Genomic DNA, 21475 nt, shown 5'->3' with positions numbered 1-21475 from the left:
GACGCAGAGAAATACTGTAGGCTCTCAGCACTTGCTCTCCTCCATAAAGTCTACACCCACTTCCAAACTCAAGTCATTCAGCAAGGACTAGAAGTTTTGAAAAAGCTCCAGGTCACACTATGTGTGGTGGGGAGGGGAGGGCGGATGGCAGAAAATGGCCCATTGAAACAGCTTCAGTTACATCTTTCCTCTTCCCCTCTATTAAACTGATAGGATTTGCTCTTGGGCTCTAGTTGGAAAAAGGCTACCGTGATCATTTTCATTCATTCATTCATTCCGTGATCATAAAATTTCTAAGAATCGCTTCAACATTCTATTAACATAAAAAGGAAACTCTCTAGCAATGTCTTCTTTCACTACTGCCAGTAATTTATACGTTCCCATAGAGATATTTACCTACGACTTCCAAGGTTGTTGTGACATTTGCCGATCCAAAAGTATTATTGGCATAACACATGAACACTCCAGAATCGTTAACTCTTGCTGAGCTGATCGTCAACCTTTCCTGACGTACAAAATTGAAGTCACCTTGGTGCCAGCTATTACTCTGTGGCTGTGCGTTAGTTTGCTGGTTACAGAAGGAGAGGAAAAAAAAAAAAAATCAAAGATTACCATAAAATTTATATTCAGGATCTTTCCTAGCTAGATAAATTAAAAATAGCAGCAATTAACTTCTCCATATTAACATTCATTATACACTACTTAAGTAAGAATAATAAAGCGTCATGACAAGTCTGTCATTGGAACACTTCATATTCGTGGATTATATTGAAAGATAGTCACTATTAGAAAAAACATGAAAATTCATTTTTTTAATAACCATGGCATACCTGATTCCAAATTCTCTGCAGCACTAAATATTTGTTTAACAGTGCCAAATTTTAGAAGTTACTACATAAGAAATACCACATTTTACAATGCTGATATTTTACTGATATTTTACAATGAGTCAGCATAGTTAGATCATATCAGTATTTCCTGTTACATGTATTTCTTTAAATTTTATACCCTAGCGATTGAAAGAAAACACATCTCTAATAATCATGTTCTATTAATATTTATACTATTTTCATGAATAAAAGTAGAATCCCAGTGTCTAAAGCTAGCTTGGAAATTCATCCTACAGTTCTTACCCAGCAGAATTTTGGCAACTATTAAAAAGGGTCCCAAAGTATGTAAAACATGTAAGACCAAACCCAAATTACTTAAGCATGAGCTGAAGAGAAAAAGTTACAAATTTACTCTTGTGATATCACCATTCACACATGGAGAGATTTCTGCTATGGAAAATATCATGGGAATAAAGTAAAATACAAACTATAGCTCCTCTCTGAAAAGATTAAAAGGAGTACCAAAGAGCTTTCTTCATCTTCCAAATTTTCTGTAATATGAACACATTCCAATTGAAAAAATAACAACTGAAAAAAGAAAGTAAAGGAGCTGATATTGACATGGAGCGAGATCAAGGGTTTTTGCTGGCCAGGCCATGGTGAGCCTATTAGCATTAGACCATTCTGACGGCATTGTAAATCAGAACAATCCTTGTGGAAAGCAGCTTGGCAGTATGTTCATATCCCCTGATCAATTTCAGCAAATTTATCTCAAGGAAATAACTCAATTAAAAAAAAAAAAAAAAAAAAGCTCAAAAATATTTACTGCAGTGACATCTCAGAGATGACCTAAATGTCTACCAAGAATCAAAATCATGAATGTGAAAATAAGAAAAATGTTTATATTACTTAAAACACCTAAATCGAGTGTACCTTAGAACGGCAACCATGTGATAATACATATGCATGGGGGCAGAGAGAAAAGAAATATGAAAAGAAAAAAAAAAAGTGGGCTATATAGTGTTTATAAAGACCAGTCACACAGTCGGTTCAGCATCCAACTTCTGATTTCAACTCAGGTCATGATCCCTGGATCATGGGATTGAGCTCCACGTTGGGCTCCGCAGGGAGTGTAGAGACTGCTTAAGATTCCTCTCTTCCTCCCTCCCTCTCTCCCTCTCTCCCCAACCCCACCCCCTCCACTGCCCACATGCTCTCTCTCTCGATTAAAATAAATAAACAAAGGGGCGCCTGGGTGGCTCAGTCGGTTAAGCGTCTGACTTCGGCTCCGGTCATGATCTCGCGGTCCGTGAGTTCGAGCCCCGCGTCGGGCTCTGGGCTGACGGCTCAGAGCCTGGAGCCTGCTTCCGATTCTACGTCTCCCTCTCTCTCTGCCCCTCCCCCGTTCATGCTCTGTCTCTCCCTGTCTCAAAAATAAATAAAGGTTAAAAAAAATAATAAATAAAAAAATAATAAATAAATAAAATAAATAAATAGAAATAAATTTCAAACAAAAAAACCAGCCAACATAAACACTACTGGAGCTCTTGAGATGCTTGAGGTCCAAACTGAGTTGTGTTGTAAATATAAAATATGTCCCCGATTTGGAAGACTTAATATCAAAAAAGTAATGTAAAATAACCCATTGATACTTTTTGTTAATTACATGGTAATATTTTAGCTATACAAGGTTAAATAAAATATATTACAATCAATTTTACTTGTTTTACTCTCTGTCATGTGCCTACTAGACAATTTTAAATTACATAGGAGGTTCACATTATATTTCCACTGCATAGCACTGCTACATGCAGTGGTAGAATTATATCTGTTTCTCTTTTTTTCCTCATGTTATTATATTTTTGGAAAAAAAAATTTTACATTAAAATGAGCATACATAAGAGCAGACTGCCAAAGCTGAATGTTTTGAAATAAAAAGAAGAGAAACCTGCTTTGTTAACTAACTGTGAGATCTTGAGCAAGTCAAGGATACGAGCAGTCATAGCTTTTGTTTCTTTTTTTTTTTTTTTTAAGACAGAGAGAGACAGAGCATGAACGGGGGGAGGGTCAGAGAGGGAGACACAGAATCGGAAGCAGGCTCCAGGCTCCGAGCTGTCAGCACAGAGCCCGACGCGGGGCTCGAACTCACGGCCGTGAGATCATGACCTGAGCAGAAGTGGGACGCTTAACCAACTGAGCCACCCAGGTGCCCCACCCAGCTTTTGTTTCTGAAAGGGAAGGAGAGAAGGTCTTTAAAGAAAGGTCTTAAACCGCCTTTCCAATTTGAAGCACTAGGCAGATTAGAAGATACTCCCTTCCCAGAGATTCTTCTAGTAATTGGCAGGAATCTGCCATTTTGCTGCAGAAGATCAATCAAGAAGTGTAATAGCAAGGTGAGGTGACATTGTTCTGTCCTCTCCCGGTCCATCATGTCATAGACTTCTCTTCAAAGGCAGAGTGACGATGGACAGGTAACATCACACATTCTAGATTTATGGTATCTCTTCCTTCTAGTTCTCCCAAGAGCCCAAAGGTCTTCTAACAGGGAGTTAAACCTGAACAATGAACATGTCAATGCGGGAAGGAAAAGCTTGGACCTCAGTAGTGATGCAGACCCAACACCCAAACCTGAAGACCATTTTTAGGACACTGTCAAATATCCTAATTAAAAGTAAAAAATACAAGGGTTTAAAAGCATTAGAAAAGCTAACAAGATTCACAAGTATTGAATAAACGCCAAGACTCTCTTACGTTTTAAAATACACAACAGCAAAAACTCTAGGACAGTCATTTTATCCTAGATTTCATTGTGAGTTAGTTATTCCAAAGGGTCAGAGTCAAATACCATGGATTTTTAAAATAATTTGATAGTGCTAAGAGTGCTAAGTATTTCAAATTAAGCCAAAGGATATCAACAAAAGATTCATGGATGAACCTTGGCGGAGAGCCATGAGCCCCATCTGCAAGTCACATATTACATATTGTTTGCATGTGATTTGGTTTTCCTTAACCCTTGAGATACACACTGGGATTTCCCCAAAGAGCTCCCAATACCAAAGGCTTATCTTCCAATGCCAGTGGATTAATTGGGAATGGCATGTAGGACTCCAGGGAAAAACGGTTCAGAACAAAACTGCTTGGGGCAATATAATTCCTCATAGGAAAAAAAAGCTAATTTTCAAGTTATACGGAGGCTCAAATATATACATGGTATAAATTGTTCTCTCATCTGAAATCAAGGATTATAGAAAGCCAATTTATATAGGATTGCGTTCTATAAGGTCAGTCAAAAATTCATACATAAACTATTGTTTTTATTAAATTCTATGATACGGAAGAGAAAACTTGTTTCTCTGAGCCATTGGTTTGAAAGAACAAGTCTAGTACAATCCATTCTCCTAGTCAGTGGTGATAGGCTTCACCAGCAAGGGATCATCCATCACAAGTCTATGTGAATACCATCATACTACTTTGCATTAGACTAATCACCATGGTTACTTATCTAGCAAAGCATTCTTTAAACAGGCATGAAATCACCAATGTTGAATACAGAGCAAGGGGAGGGAGGACAGGAAGAGGAGGAGAAGGAAACTATATCATATCTTTCCTCCAATGTCATGCACATATGTATACGAAGAAAAACCACCGTAAAAGCTAGTTAACTAGATGGCCAACATTATGCAAATAAAAATTACTGAAACTTCAGTCGATGGGAGTTTGAAAACAAAATATTTGGGAATTTAGACATTTTAAAGACCTTGCTATTAAGGAGTATTTAGAGAGGAAAAAAACAAAAAACAAAAAACTTCCAAAACTGGCTAAAATTTACTTAAGATATGCCTAACACAGTACCTGACATATAGTAGACATTCAATACACATTTGTTAAACGAATGAGAACTTAAACATGTCCAAATGTTTCAGATTAAAGATAACCATTTTATTAATAGTGACTAAAACAAACAGAAAGCCATTAGCAACTTGATCTCAGGTAACCAGCCTCAGAGGGGAGAGTCAGATCAATACAAAAAAGAAACCCAGCTCTCAAATGGATAGGCCACTTTGTGGGAAAGCAAAGAGCTCTCTGGTTAGTATCTGAGGCCATTTACTCTTTTTCAACGTGAAAGGAAAAAAAAACCATTGACAACTTTTCCCAATATTTTAAATAATCTGCCCTGGGTAGCTTTGATAATAGTCTGAAAAAAATCAAGGTGCATACGCAATCATTAGTTTTCTTAAAATTTCCCCAGGAAAGTCAAAGAAACCGGGTACAGTAACAAAAGGAGTCTCGAGTCCTCTCTTTGATTTTCTCAACGTAAATTTACCAAATGACATGCATGTGTCACTAATAATGAAGATACACACCCACATATGGTGTCACGAAAGGGGGAAATCTGCATCTCGACTCACGCCCAGACAGTCCCACCTCAGACAGACATACCAGCTGAGCCTCCCCAGGACAATTAATAGACCCTTTTAAGGAAAAAAAAAAACAAACCCTTAAAATCTCCCACAAAGAGAAAACCATCGATTGGGGGGAAAAAAAAAAGGGGGAACAAGCCACTTACCGGGCTGTTTTCCTTGATCCACATCGAGTCCACGGAACTAGACACATCTTTTATCAAGCACATCACGGAGAATTCTTCCCCTTCCCTAAGAAGATGGCTTGCTTTGGACACAGACACAACTGGGACAGCTCTGATGGCTAGAATAAAAAGAAACGGGACCCTCAAATAATCTGTTCTATTATATGCCATTTTCACTTGCCACTTTTCCTCAAATGCGCACAACTTACTCGGTGGTCTGTTAAATAAAATATCAGGTATGCTACTGACTGCTCTGTAGTACATGCACATCTGTAGGCATCAGCAATTAAATCTTGTATCCTTCAAGCAAATTCATTAATACCGGGTGAAAAAGATAGGACCGTCTGCTTTGAGATTATAACGCTCCTTGACAATGCTATTTTGAAACGGGCAGGCCTGGCATTAATCTTTACCTCACACAACCTTGATGGTTTCATGAGGATGTAACCCGCACCTAGTTAAATTCTTTTAACTGAACAGGCATCTTTCCCATAGGCCGTAAAAATAATACGTTGTCCGTCTCTGAAAACCCCCATTTTAAATAACCAAACTTAACGCCAAGGAGCACACTTTTTCAAAAGCCTTAAAAAAACCCCCCCGGTTGCTGAATGTCAACTGGTGTCGAATTTGATGATCTGAGATACAAAATCTAGACATCTTCCAGCTACCAAAATAATCTACATAACGCCAGGATAACAACAAAGTCTGTACTCAGTTGGTACTTGCCTCCTCAGATTGTGAAGAGTTTGGGAATGCATGAAAATTAAACAGCCGAGGAGAAAGTCAATCCCTCTGTCAATACTAAATCAAGGAGTGAATAATGTGTATGCTAATCTTTTCAAATAGTGTAACTGAAGCTTCCCAGTGAGTTTCTCTCGGAAGGAACACCTCGTGCGGTTACAAAACTTGGGGTGCCCCGATGTCGGTAGGTTTCACGGCGGTCCCCTCCTCCTACTGACCCCTATACGGTCTAAATGCCAGTCGCTGGTCAATGCGCCCCGCTGGAGGCAGTCGTGGGCAGTTGTGTGGGGTGGGGACTATGCAACAAAGAGTTCACAAGCAGCTGACAGTAGTCTGAAGCCGGGGGGAGTGAGGAAGAGCCAGCTGCCTGACGGCCGATCGAAAGATGGACCAGCGAGAAGAGAGAAGTCGTGTACCAATCAACATCAACAGCTGCTCCGCCTCCCAGAAGAAAGCGAGAAGGGCCTCCCCTTACCTGCCCTCACTTTCAGGGTGAATTTCTTCGACAGCACGGACTTGCCCTTCCGGTCCGCAGAGCAATGCAGGCACAGCCGATGGTACTCGCGCTTCACGTTCCTGATTGTGATGCCAGCCTTGGGATCGGTGACGAAAGTCAAGTCCTTGGGAAGAGGCTTCCCCTCGCACCCCCGGAGGGAGTAATTGGTCACCTCTGGGTCTGTCAGAGGACAGCGGACCAGCGTATCATGGTCTTCTTTCCCATACAAGGGAAGGTCAACGAGGAAAAGCTTTGCGGGATCTATAGCGTGTCAAAAATCAGTAGTTTGAATGGTTGAAAACATTTTTGAAAAATCTCAAATGACTCCGACGTTTCTCTTTGCGAGCAAAAGTAGAATTTACCCAAACACTGCTAATTAAGTAACAGTTAACATTTGTCCCTTTCCATGTGTCAGACACCAAGCTTGGACCATTACGCTTTTTCTCATTTAACCCTCAAAACAGCCCTCAGTGAAGGGCGCTCTCTTCATCACCCTTTTATACATGAAGAAACTGAAGTCTCAAAAAAGTGACTCTCCTAGGGGTGCCTGGGAGGCTCAGTCGATTAGGCGTCCGACTGGCTCAAGTCATGATCTTGTGGTCCATGGGTGCAAGCCTCACGTCGGGCTCTGTGCTGACAGCTCGGAGCCTAGAGCCTGCTTTAGATTCTGTGTCTCCCTCTCTCTTTACTCCCCCACCCCCCTTGCACTCTGTCTGCCTGTCTGTCTCTCTCTCTCTCAAGTAGATAAACATTAAAAAAATAAAATTATTTTTTTTTAAAGGGACTCTCCTAAAGTGACATGGTCCAGAAACGGCTGGGCAGAACTCGAACTGCAGTGATACCACACTTGGGCTCTTAAAAATCTGGGGATATTTTATTACAAAACTTACTCTTTTTCCACAACAGAGGATACTCTAAGGAGCATGAGCCAAGACTAAGCCGGTCTGATAATACCTATCAGGATCAGAGAGGAGAGGTATTCTTCCTCTTAACTGTTCTGTGGGGACCCCCTTCCAGAGTCCCCAATCTCCAGAATCTTTTGGCTTCTGCATAGAATCTGCAAAAACCATTAGGAGGCCACCCCATACGAATGTCACGTGGGTCCCGCTCTATCCATACTCTCTTCAAAGACACATATTAATACAAACTTGTGGAAATCAACTGAAGCCTTATTCCCAAGGGGAGCTCATGAGTTTCAGGAATGCGGTGGCAAACACTTTATCATCCAAACCAGGACGCTTGTGAGTGAAGGGGAGTGCTATTAACAATTACGCCAGGACACCAGGTGTGGACTGGAAAAGCCTCAGGCAGACTGGGACCTCATATAAGCAAAGACAAACCTCATTCTGTATACACAATATGCTGCCACCTCTCCTGTGTAAAGAGAATACAGATACACGGTTGGGCCAACAGATTACGTTTAAAATGTTTCTTACTTGTCCTTTCTACCTGGAATTCAGGTGTTCCACAAAAATCAACTTGACATCATTGAAATATATACTGACCAATTTTGAAAGATAATTTCCCAGAACGAATTATGCACCTCCCAGCCTTACTAATTAGTTCTATGAATAAAGTACTTCATGATGGCTGAACTATGGTCTGAGGCCATAGCTGTTTTGTTTGGTTTATTTTTTCTACATCTACTCTTGCTCGGTGGCTTAGTCTAGCTCCTACAACGCCCCAATTTCTTTCATTGCTGTAACATGAATCACTTAAGTATCCAAACATCTTAAATCAGTAATAATTCAGCATAGGGCTAAGTTACTAGGGAAGACTTTCCCTTTAAAGAAAACCATGAAGTCTGCCAGACCGACCTGGCGAATTCAGTCGTCCCCATTTATTCAGTGGTTTACCCATTGCGTAATGCGCAGAATGATACTTCATTAGCACCTGAAAATTAAAGAGTACCTTCCTGAATGTCAAAGAACAGCACACAGGTTAGCTCAACAATTAGGGAATCATACCCAGAGGCTAAGCTGCGCCTTATCAGTGTGTATTTTTCAGCTACCCACCTAGGAAAGAATAACAGATAAACTAAGGAGAGGCAGAGTGAATTTCATGGCAACCTTCTCTACAGTGAGCACTAGGTGAGTCAACTGTATTAACCCTTGATAGAGCTAGAATTTGCACAATGCGGTCTCCTCAAAGACAATTACATCAGGACGACAGAGCAGGTGATCTTATCTGAAGGTTGCAATGAAAACCTGAAGCTCTTGAGGTTGCCCAGATCTACGATCTAGGACAAATTTACTCATGATTCCTCCACAATAACCACGGGTGAGGCCTCCTACGCAGCCTCTTTCAATGGTAGCCCCAATCTAGGTACAGACGCAGGACCAGAACTGGGACTCTCTTTGTCCTGCTAGAACCTGGGTATATCTCTTAAGCTTTACGTACTTGTTTTTACATCAACAAGAAGATTCTCCTGCCTACCCCCCTTCAGCAAACCTCCTCTGGAGAAGGAGGTGAAAAGCACAAATACAGATGAATCATGGAGGTTGTCATGGGAAATGTACAGAAATCCAACCATCATATTTTTCTTCTAAGAGGTCACAGTTTGTTTGTTTTATCTGTTCTTTGGGTTTTGGGTTTGTTTTTTTTTACATGAATCCACTGACAACTATTAAGAACCTAAGAGGGACAGGGGTTGATTAGCTGACTGGGTGATTTTTCCGGAATTTGCTCCCTAAAAGTGGATCAATTCTTTTGAAGTGTTGGCCTGTTTAGGCCTTTAGAGGCCTTTAGTTCCCTGAAGTGTTTTTACTAAGTGGGAGTATCTAGGATCTCAAGGCATTAAAATGCAGCTTTCCCAAAGGGCCCAATTTATTCTCAGGGTTTACTCAGAGCTTCCAGAACAAATGGGCTCACCATATTGTAACCTCATTAGGAAGAGCATCACAGCCTTGCAGACCTTCAGCTGGAGTCATAACCACAGCCACCATGTGTCAAAAGATGGGGTGGGGGGGTGGGGGAAACTAACTAAGAATAATTTGTTTTAGGTTTTCTAGACCCAGCCAGTAACATTTTATCTATGGCTGGCCATGTATATGTCATCCATAATTAAGAACAAGATCTTAAGTTCTCCAAAGCATTGCATGAAAGAAAGCCACACGTTTACCTCTAACAAACACGTAAATGGAACTGCTTAAGCCGCCTCCGTTGGTGCACGTGTAATTGCCTGTGTTGGTGGCCTCTGCTTTCTCCGTGATCCATTCATTGTGTGTGATCTCACTCGACTGGCCCAGGGTCTCAAAAGTCCATTTGACAAATCCTGGATCGGTGCACAACAGCCTAATCTCGTCGCCAACACTGACTATTAACTCTGATGTTGCTGGATGGATGGATGGTAGAGACCGTTCCCCTGGACTCACAGATGGTTGAGAAGAGCCTGCCAAGAAAAGTCAGAATCGTGTTGAGTATGATCTTTTTCCTTGGCGAAATAAAGCATTTCTTCCAATATTGATTTCCATCTTCTGTGTGCTCTACAATAAAAATAGGACAGAGCTGCCCGGCTATTTATAGTTAGAAAGAGTTCTGTTTAAAGTTTAAGTTCATCTACTGAATTATTTTCTGCAAGTCTCAACTAATCCTGAGGGTCGCACTTGGTATGCAACCAACTCACTGGATGCCATGGCCTTCTCTGGGCTAAACACCCCAGCTGGGTCAAGTTTCCACTCTGAATAGGGGCCATCGCCGTGGTACTGACTTACTGACACCCAGCCTAGAAACAACAAAAACAAAACCTCGCACTATAAAAACACACACACAAAAACTCCTGACCTGTTACTCTTGTGGCAAAACGTACATGATCATGACACAGCTTGGCTGTGAACTGTTATTTGTATGCAGTGCTCCTTACATGGTGATGTTCATCAAAAGGAGAACTATTTATGAGTTCCAAGCCATAGGGCAGAAAACGAAAATCGCATTTGAAAGATCAGACCATGAGAGGTTTCACGACATTTGTCGGGTTGCAGCCTAATCAAACTAATGCCTAGACAGGCGTCCTAGTTTAAAGATGCAAACTTTAGACTCTGAATATGAAACTTGAACCTTAGAAAATTCGCAGCAGTCAACTCATTCATCCATCTGTCGCATAAATGCATGAATTACGATCTGCAAAAGCTTTGGGCATAAATGCATTAATTGTGATCTGCAGAAGTCCACGTGAAGTGCAACACGTGGTTCTTACACACACTCCAGAGTTTACAGAACACACTGCTTCCATGTCAGAATAAGTGAAACATAGCTCCGAGTTTTAGCTTTAAGCTGAAGAAGTAGGAGGTGGGCTGGGCCAGAAAAGGCCAAAGACGAGACACGTGCCATGGACATATACCACAGAGACCACGCGCAGAGGCACCATACGGTTTTCAGTAGAAAGGTGACATGCATAGTAAGATACTAGAGATCAATTGGAGTCAAGGAAATCAGTGAAAAGCTATGGTTCTCAGGTAGGCAGAAGCGATAAGACTTACAGTAAGGATTTGAGACTAAGGATGCCACGTAACCGCCAGAGGAAAAACACATCAATGGTTATAGTGCCAGGAAAGCTGCAAAGATGAACTCACCTACAGCCTGGGTGAGGGAGATGGAAGAAAGAGTCCCTGGACGAGGTGGGCTAGAGCATCAGGGGAACAGAACTCCCTGGGGTGCTTCCAATCACTTCTGCAAGGTCATGGGCGAAATGGGATGCCTATCCCACACCAGGAAACTCTCTACACATTTGGCATGATCGGGGGTGGGGAGATGGGGACAGAATCATAAAGGGATGGGGACAGGAGGGGCGAGAGCCCTGCAATAACATGTGGGGTTAAAAGACAGGATCAGACAGTCAAGGGTAAGAGATTGTGGAAAAAAGAGGAACACACAGTACGAATCTTGGAGAGCCCTCCCAGCTAAGATTTAAAACTCAAACAAACAACAAAAACAACAAAAAGGCACAACCAGAAAGGAAGGGGAGTTGCTAAAGAGGGGAGGGAAGGCAACGCATCAGACGGTTTCAAAGAAAAGGTGGTGGGTCCTAAGGCAGGTGCTGAGCAAGGTCAAGGGCATGAACAAAAGTCCCTGCCTTTGGTGGGAAAGAGATCACAGGAAATCTGAGAGTACAATTTCGGGTGAGTGGGAGTGTCTGTGTGCTCCAAGGTGAAAGTCTAAGTGTAGACCTCTTGCTGAGGAGCTACAGCAAGAGAAGGCAGAGAAACAGATCTGTAGTCAAACGAGGCTAAAAGTTACAGAAGGGAGTGCTATAGGCCAAGACCTATACCTGCTGGCTTCAGCATCTAGATGGAGGAGACGGGATATAAAAACAAAGTGCTTGGGATTATTTTTAAAGTTATACAGCACGCTCAATAATGAAAATGGGCACGACAATAAATGAAGACACTATCACTTCAATTATTTATCCCCTGGCGAAAAGGGAGTAGTTCCAAGTAAATAGCAGTGACGTGGACAGTAAATTCAATCCAAAAATTCTTAAAGAATTTGTATTGCCCTATATTTCGATCGATTCAGTTTTCTCGGGAGTGGATCTTAAGGGTATATGTAGATATTACAATCCAGTTGAATAAATATTGCTGACTTCCAGAGACCTACCATGCCAATGTATGCTAAGCCTCACTGTGTGACCTAAGGCAGGCCACTCAACTTCTCTGTGCCCAAGTTTCCACATCTGGAAAACGATAAAAAAAAAAAAATACCCTCATCTCAGAATTCTTATGGGAATCAAATGCGGCAAATACATGTAAGGAGCTTAACACAGGACTGGGCACCTTTAATAAACATTGGCTATTACAGCAAAGCCGTAAAGTATACTTGGTAAGACCTTGGACTGAAAACAGTCTAAATGTCCATCCTGGCTCTGCCATTAGTCAGTGTGTGATCCTTAGGCCGGTTCCTCATCAACTGGGTCTCAGTTTGCTCATTTGCAAAGGAGGGACAGTAACAGAACCTATTTCATAAGGCCGTTATATAAAGCCCTCAGAACCATCTGGGGGCACCTAGACAATACGACTAAATATTGGACACGATTATTCTAAAAACAGAACCTCTTATCACTCCTCCAATCGGTCCTGACTTATTCACTTTCTATGAATGTTAAACGGTTCCGTCATTTCCCAAACAGGTTCCTGCCTGACTTCTGCCTCCTTGGCAGCAAATCCTAGCAATCTTTCTGCCACTCCTCCTTGTCTGTCTTTCCATGCCTGCTGTCTCGCGCCCAGACTGGCCACTTATTATCTCACAGAGAGACGGCCTCCTCTCCTAAAAGATCTCCATGGCTCCGGCCACCCCACTCACAGCTCCTCAAACCTCATAACCCTGAGATCTATCACCCTAAAGCACCACCTCTCAACAACCCCACTCCCAGCCTCAAAAACCCTAACAGAGGCTGCAGCAGCTAACTCTGACATCATGTATGGTTTGCCAAGCACTTTTCATGGGACTAATTTATAGCTGCTTCCTCTGGACCTTTACTTGCCTCTCCAATAAGACAGATCCTTAGGCTGGCTGGCTAAGGAGCCCGTAAACCGCTCTATTCCTTGCTCAGCCCATCTTTCCGCCCATGTCCCCAGAACACACCAACTCCACAATTCACCTTCATGCCACGTGGAAAGCGCGGTTTTCATGGGTGTTAGTCCCTCACCATGATCACCTGTCCTCACTAAATCTGTCCAACATGTCCAGCCCCATCACCCATTTGGTTTGTACTGATGCTTACACGTGGTCCACGTCTACGTCTTACCTCCTCCTAATCCTAAATTGTGTTTTTCCCCTGGCACAGTCATGAAAACATTCCCTTCGATCCCTGAACATGTGAAAGATCGGAGGAAGGACAGGATCCTAAACACCCAGCCCCTGTAACAGGTGTCAACAGCCCACCGATCTATCCCCAAAAGAGGACAGGTGTCATTTCTGCGGCTCCCCATAAGGGAGTGGCTCCACTCATCCATTAAACTGCTACAGATACCTCCAAGAAAGAAGCCTCCAAATTTGAGATCACGGGTGTAGGCTTTCCTTCTAGAGATTTAAAAAACAAATTTTAAAATAATTGCCACCAGAAGCATTAAGGATTTTATTTTCAAAATACATTATTTGTAAGTTCAACCCTCTAACTCACCCTGTAAAAGGAAAATAGAGCTTATATTACAGTGGGACTCTGTGTATTACTTATTCTCTTTTTTCCAAACTATCTTGAATGTTATTATAATGTTCTCACAATAGAAAAAAAAAAACAGAGATACATGTTAAAGGTATGCAAGGGGCACCTGACAAGTTGGAAGAACATGCGTCTATTGATCCCAGGGCTATGAGTTCGAGCCCCATGTTGGGTGTAGAGATTACTAAAAAAATAATAAACTTCAAAAAAAAGTGTATACACACACATCTACCTGCCTTTATTATATTTTAAATTCAAGACCAATAAGGTATTCCAACTGAGCTTTGAAATTGTTCTGAAATCACACATTATTGAAAGTGTTTGGCACATAGCAAATTCTCAACAAATGTTTGTTGAATTGGGTTTTATCTACATCAGGACTCTTTGCATTAGAAAATGTGCTTCCTTAATTGTGTTTGGCTAAGGCTAGTTTATGAGTTGTTTTCTATTCCCTGAACACATGTTAATTAATGAGCCAAAAAAAAGAAATGCCAAATCCTACCATTATGGGGACCAACTACTAAAGGGACTGATGGCTCTGGGCCATCATAGTCAATAATGTTGCAAGACTTTAACAATATCAAGATAAATGCCAAAAAAAAAAAAAAAAAAGATAAATGGCAACATACCTTCAATAACCTCTTTCACTAGTGTAAAATTCAACCATACCCAAAAGAATTGAAAGCAGGGGTACAAACAGATACTTGCAAACACATGTTCACAGCAGCATTACTTACGACAGCCAAGACGTAGAAACAACCCAAGTGTCCATCAACAGATAGACAAAATATAGTATGTGCATACAAGGGACTATTATTCAGCCATGAAAAGGAAATTCTGACACCTGTTACCACATCGATGAACTTCACAAACATCATGCTATGTGAGACAAGCCAGAAACAAAAGGATAAATGTTGTATGATTCCATTACATGACGTACCTACAGTAGACAAATTCAGAGACAGAAAGGAGAATAGAGACTACCAAGGGCCGGGGGATGGGGAATGGAGCGTTAATGGGTTTAATGGGTACAGAATTTCCATTTGGAATGATAAAAAAAGAAAAAAAAAGTTCTGGAAACGGATAGTGGTGATGGTTGCACAACATTGTGAATGTGAACAGCACTGAATTGGACGCTTAAAAAAAAATGGGACATTTTATATCATGTGTATTTTACCACAATAAGAAAAATGTCTAAAATTAAAAAAAAAAAAAAAAAAAAACAATTCTTTAAAGGCCCTGGCTGGTGAAGCCTCAAACCTTCTCAGCTACCCTGGATCTTTCTTAGCTGACCACTGGTATCAGCCTCTGTGAGCCCCCTGACTTTGTTTTAAATCATATTATTAAAAAAAATAATTAATTGTCGTCATTATTTTTACTTGTTCCACACAGTTGTGCCTGAGGGTCCGAATAGCATCTTGACTACGATCTCTCTACGACCTTACACAAAGCAGGCATTCATAAAAGGTCTTTTAACCTTCTGGGTTGAATAGGCTGTATGTTTTAAATGATGCGGACTCCTGGGGCGCCTGGGTGGTGCAGTCGGTTAAGCATCCGACTCCTGATCTCGGCTCAGGTCATGATCTCATAGCTTGTGAGTTCGAGCCCCGCGTGGGGCTCTGTGCTGACAGCTCAGTCTGGAGCCTGCTTTGGATTCTGTGTCTTCCTCTCTCTGCTCCTCCCCTACTCACACTCTGTCTCTTTCTCAAAAATAAACATTAAAAAAAATAAAAAATAAAAAAACCATGTGGACTCCTACCCAGGAGACTCTGAGCACTCAAGACCATTAGGTTCTTTTCTGCACCTCTGCTCTCCTACTCACACTATCAGAGTCACTTGGTCTACTTCTCAAACCTGTTTACGGAAGTTAGACTTGTGGTGTATTATATATATAAATTAAGTGCATGTTATGAAAATTGAAATGTATGTGGAGGCGGGTGCAGGGGGGAAGGGCTGTTGATTCTCTGATAACTAAGAAACACTCTAAAGGCGGCTCAACTAAAGGGAGTGTCAAATTCAATGTGGCTAAAATAGGAGACGATTGGAGGAGGGCCTCCAAGTCACAAACAGGGTTGGCGGGGGGGGGGGGGGGGGGGGGGGGGGGGGGGGGCAATCTGCATCCTAACAGTTTCACGAGCATTACACTTAAGGAAACTGAAGTTAGAAACCGCAGACCTTGCTTGCATCTTGGGTGTGGTGTATGCGGAGAACTCCCGCCAGTCATCCCGAACTCAAAGTCAACCAAAACTCAAAGACAAGGTTCTGCTTCTCCACCAAAAAGAATGTGGTCGCCCATCCGCCCATCTTTCTTTCTTAAGTGAAAAGAAAATATTCAAGGTATACCTGAATTAAAAGACTAATTGAGGGTGCCTGGGTGGCTCAGGTCATGATCTCACAGTTTGTGAGTTCGAATCCCACATCGGTGAGCTTGAGCCCCGCTTTGGGTACAACACGAGCCCCGCTTTGGGTAAAACATGAGCCCTGGGTGAGCTTCGCTTCGCTTCGCTTCGCTTCTCTTCTCTCTTCTCTTCTCTCTCTGCCCCTCGCTCACTTGCGCCCCCCTCTCTCAAAAAAATAATAATAAACTAAAACAAAATACTAATTGAGAGTCCAGGTTGCACTTCTACTAGAGAAGGTTCTCGATGATCAGTGTGAGAGCCACTTGCTTGAGCACAAGGTTCTCCCCGGGCCCGCCAGCAGTGGCTGGACCCCTCCCACCATTGCTACAATCCTATTCTCAGAGATCCTCCTGAGGGCTTTGCACCCTTCACAGATGTCTAAGCTGCAAAGCCTGGATTTACAGCTGGGGTTAAAAGTAAGGAAGTCATTTCAAAACCTTTTCTTTGGACACAAATATAAGGAACCAGGTAAAATAACGGCAGGGAGGAAAACCCACGTAGAGAGGCCTATTCTAGTTTTGAGGAAGTAGGGCAGGAGGAGTCGCTACTAAGGCAAAGCTCAAAGCCCCATTGTAGTCTAACTACTCATTAGTTCAAGTACTATTTAACCACAGTTTGTAATAAAAAAAAAAGGGGGGGGGCTAATGATTTGTATATCCTACTCTTTCTGACATACTTTTATATCCCCACAGGAATAAACTGGATGAAAACCAAGTTGGAAGGATCCTAGTAATTGCCCGCAACACCCATGAGGCTTTAAAAACAAGTAGATGATACTGGAAATAGAATAAAGCAGGAGGGAGGGGGAGCATGAGCTCAGTGAAAACCAAACAAACCTTATAAAAATGCTCTGGCCCAGTGGCAGGGAGACTATAAATCCATCCTGGATCACCCAGAGTGAAGGAAGCCATGCCACGGGGGATCCCAGCAAGGCCCCCACTTTACTGTTGGGTTCAAGCTACCATATGTACCCAAGTCTTTTGCTTCAACACTGCATAACTATTACAATGGTAGCGAAGTAGATGCTGATGGAGACCTCAGGGACAAACCCAACACAAATGAAATAAAAATACTGAAAGGTGGTAAACATGTCCCAGGACTCCAAGGGAGCAGCTACTGTTCTCCCCAAAAGCACCATGAAAAAAGTTCCAGAGGAAGGGGCCGTAAGGGCTGAGCCAGTAAGACCTTGTCCATTGGCACATGTCGCTGTTTATATGTGTGTTCAAGGAAAGGCAAGGCAAAGTTCTCAGAGTATGAAGGTGTGTGTGGTAGTCAGGAAAAGCTCATCCTACAAGGACCTTGCCGCTACCTTACTCCCACATAAGCTCTCAGAACCCAAAGCAAAGTCTGTATCTCTCTCTGTGCTCAAAGCCTCACAGAGCACCAGGAATACAGAAGGTGACAAAAAATGCACGGTGAAGGGATCACTACATGTATTAAATGTGGAGGTGTCGGACAGGGAAGGTAATTGGGGACATCATCCTACACAGCAGCGTGTCTCTGATCTAGAGTGCTTTTTAACCAGTCTTCCTGCAGGTCAATTTCTTTCAGTGACGGATAATTTTATACATTCTTTTATATGACAGATCATGAAATAGAAAGTAAAATAAATTCACTTTTCAGGTGGAAAATCACGAGCCTTCAAAGAAACCAAACCACCTTACAACGACATACTCCCAAACATACCATCCAAATCCCTACTGCCCCCAACCTTCAACGGCACCTCCATGGACAAGTTGGAGAACGGTCCTAATGGATCACATGATGCCAGATTCACAACTCTGCTATTTCCAAAGCACTTTCTGGGTAAGAGAGAGTTCAGCTGTATCTTTCACCTTGTAATTCCGAGATTAAAGCACTTACCGGGATAGAGCTCATTATTAAAATCTACTCAGGTTAGACACAAGATAAATAACAAGTAATTGACACAATCTCACTGTCTTAGGTCTTCCACGGCGATATTCCTGTGGCCGTGGCCTCAAAACCAATCCCTTGGCACAGTGCACATTTGTACTTAGTTCTTAAAAATGACAGAAATTCTCTATCTGCACGCCCAGCCTTGGTACTACATCAGGCACAGGATTTGCAGTGATTATACAAAATTTGTTTCCGTATTTGAGACAGTTTACGGTTTCCAGCCATAGCAATACACCATTGTAAAACGATCAGCCGTTTGAAAGTCAGTTTAAAATCGTAAAAAGCAGACTTCACTGCAACATAGTTTTTGAAAACAGCAGCTCCTTAAGTATATTGCAACGTTGGTCTAAAGATTATGAACTAATTGACAGAAGGGAACTAATGGGCAGAAAAACAAAAGCCGGAGCCTTAGTCATCAGTGGCAGTGAGGGACGGGAACAAAGCAGGCACTTCTGAAAGGGTCTTCATTGATGAAATGGTACTAGAGCTCCTACTATTTGTCCTGGGTGGGGCTGGGGCCCAGGAGAATACAGAGCCTTAGAATGAAGCCAGCAGAGCAAGAAGGGAAATGGGGCGGGGCAAGAAGAGGATTCCCAAAGCTCAGAATAAAGAATGTGACCTGGCTGTGTGACCTGGCCAAGCCCCCGGGTAGAGGAGGGGAAAGGTCTATTAGGAGCGGGGAACACAAGAGCAAATATGGCAGACCTAGGAAGGTGTGTGCAACATCAGGGTGTGACGCCATAGGTCCTGAGGGGCAGGATCATCACAGGTCCCCTTCGTCACAGGAAGGGGGTGAGCCCAGCCTGACGGGGAGCGACTGATGTGTGCTGGTCAGACCTCAGAGGGAGCAGTGAAGGATAGTATTGATGGGTGAGTAAAGGTCCTGGGGTGGGCTGCATCTGAGCAGCGAAAAAGCGAGAGGAAGAAGACAGGACACCTGTGTTTGGCTTAGGTGATGGGGAGATGCGGTGCTGACAGCCTGGAGAAGGAAGAAGATTTAGAAGTATTTGGACCAGTGGGTGGCATTGGAATGTCCGGGAACTTTGCTGGGGGGGCGGGGGGGCTGTGTCAGGACCACAAACACACTCACCAGCACACAGCAAGTGACTGGGGGAGGGGGGCTAACCAGCCGGGTCCCTAGAATCATCCAGGGAGGAAGAATACAGAGGGGCCAAAAAGGAGATGACAGACACAAGGTGGCTAGAGTAGGGTAGAGACAGCATGGCTAGGTGGGTAAAGGAGAACCAAGAAATTGCAGATAAGGTGGTGCAGAGGACCTTCTAGATGGATGCCAGAATCTCTGAGGGCATGCAGCCGGTGGGACACCAGAAGTGGACAGAGAACGAGCCCCTCAATTATCAGCACACAAGACTGGTCACTAACAGACACATCCTAGCCTATATCACTCATTGAAACGCTGGCCACACGCCAGAATCGCCAACGTCCCAGTCCCACCCTACGCCAATTTGCACCAGAATCTCCAATGGTCGTGGGTGTGGGAGAAGAGGAACCTTGACTGCACGTGCTGTTGAAAGCCGGCAACCTCGGGGCCACGGGCGGGGGGGTGGGCAGGAGGACTCTTGGAGCTCGACAGCATGGGAGGCAGAGGCTCCTAGAGGGCTGAGTTAGAATGCGGGGAAGGGGAGCCACAGAGGCTGGAGAACAAAGAAGGAAGGAAAAGGAAACAGGGACAGAGAGAGGAGTGATTGGCAGAGAAGGTCAGTACAGACCTGCTGCAGGCTCCTGGGCTGTTGCTGCCTGACCTCAGGGGCTGATGAATGTGGCCATAAGGTGCAGGAGCCCATGTGGGGGTCAATGGCACCAAAGCCAAGGTGAAAACGCTTATTGTCCAGGTCGTTTTCTTTTTTTTTTTAATGTTTATTGGGGGTGGGGGGTGGAGACAGCACGAGAGGGGAAGGGGGAGGGGGGGGGAGAGAGAGAGAGAGAGAGAGAGAGAGAATATGAATCTCAAGCAGGCTCCATGCTGTCAGCACAGAGCCCCATGCAGGGCTCAATCCCACGAACCATGAGATCATGACCTGAGCCAAAATCAAGAGTCGGACACTTAACTGAGCCACCCAGGCGCCCCTCCAGGTCTTTCTTCTTTGGACCTGCTCTTTCCAGGAAAGGGGTACAAAGGGGCCAGTGGTACCACATGTGGGTCCTGCCTTCTCATGGACGTCCAGGGAAGAGAGGTTCATCAGGCTCCCCAGTGCTAGAAACGGATGTCCCACCATAAACAGGGGTGCTCATCTCTCGGAAGGCAGGGCCAGGCTGCATTCCACCCCCGCCCCATTCTACCTTCTCACCCACCACCTTTCTGTGGGCTTTCAGCCTAGGTGGATTCACCTGTGGTTTGGGCCCTTCCTGCCTCTGCCACGGAGAGTGGTTTCCTCCTGGGGGCCAAGTCAGCTCCTCCATTTTCTGCCTTAACCACAGAACCAGTAAGGTGCGTGCTTGGACAAACCCAGAACTACTGAATCACCTGTGTTGATCACACCTTATCTGCAGTCCTTGCATTTCCTGCTCTCATGGCTGTTATTGGGATCCCTGGTGAAAGAATGCACATCTCGTCCTCTGTTGTAAAGCACTTCCCCAGATTCCTCAACCTGGTACAACTGGGAGCTTCTCTGCGGCTGTACCTTCAATTCCTTCATTCTACTGCTTCTTGATTCACAAGCATGCCATCTGGTGGCAGGAGAAGACCTCCCCCCGCCCGCCACCCCGCCCCCACCCCCACCCCCGACCTCGAGCAAAGCAGACCCAAGATCAAGGAGGTGTTAAATATTCTGCTTTCTTCTCAGGAAACTTACAAAGAGGACCGAGCAGCAAAGATTCAAGCTTCCAATAAATGCCTTTTAAAGACAGGACATCTGTCAAAGCTTTTCTCAGGTTGGGGGGAATAAGCAAGATTATTAATTGTTTGGTTTCTGCTAAGATAAGTAATATTTATATACTTTAGATAAAATGTATAACTGCCTTTTTTTTTTTTTTTTTTCCTCTTCAGCAGTTAGTGAAGGGTGTGAAGAAAAAAACGTAATGGTAGGGAATCCAGAAGTTCTGGATTTGAAATCTTGGGGCGCCTGGGTGGCTCAGTCGGTTGAGCGTCCGACTTCAGCTCAGGTCACGATCTCGCGGTCCGTGAATTCGAGCCCCGCGTTGGGCTCTGGGCTGATGGCTCAGAGCCTGGAGCCTGCTTCGGATTCTGTGTCTCCCTCTCTCTCTGCCCCTCCCCCATTCACGCTCTGTCTCTCTCAGTCTCAAAAATAAATAAACATTAAAAAAAAAAAAAAAGAAACCTTGAGCAAGTCACTTAGGTTCTCGAGGCCTCAGTTTCCTCTTCTGAAAAAT

General features: G+C 43.5%; 1 protein-coding gene across 2 annotated transcripts in view; it reads right to left on the bottom strand.

Moving 5' to 3' along the window:
• Window positions 1-21475, bottom strand: part of KIT (KIT proto-oncogene, receptor tyrosine kinase) — an 86468-nt gene that overhangs the window by 39440 nt on the left and 25553 nt on the right. For both annotated transcript variants that reach the window (XM_060654993.3, XM_060654994.3), the window contains exons 2-5: window positions 9774-10043; window positions 6632-6913; window positions 5398-5534; window positions 397-568 (exon numbers count right to left, since the gene is read on the bottom strand). In XM_060654993.3, the coding sequence (XP_060510976.2) occupies window positions 397-568; window positions 5398-5534; window positions 6632-6913; window positions 9774-10043 (861 nt within the window). The remainder of the gene's footprint in view (window positions 1-396; window positions 569-5397; window positions 5535-6631; window positions 6914-9773; window positions 10044-21475) is intronic.

The sequence above is a fragment of the Panthera onca genome, chromosome B1 (genome assembly GCF_046562875.1).
Source record: "Panthera onca isolate mPanOnc1 chromosome B1, mPanOnc1 haplotype 2, whole genome shotgun sequence".
NCBI classification, from domain to species: Eukaryota; Metazoa; Chordata; class Mammalia; order Carnivora; family Felidae; genus Panthera; species Panthera onca.
This window is presented reverse-complemented; position numbering and strand designations above follow the sequence as displayed.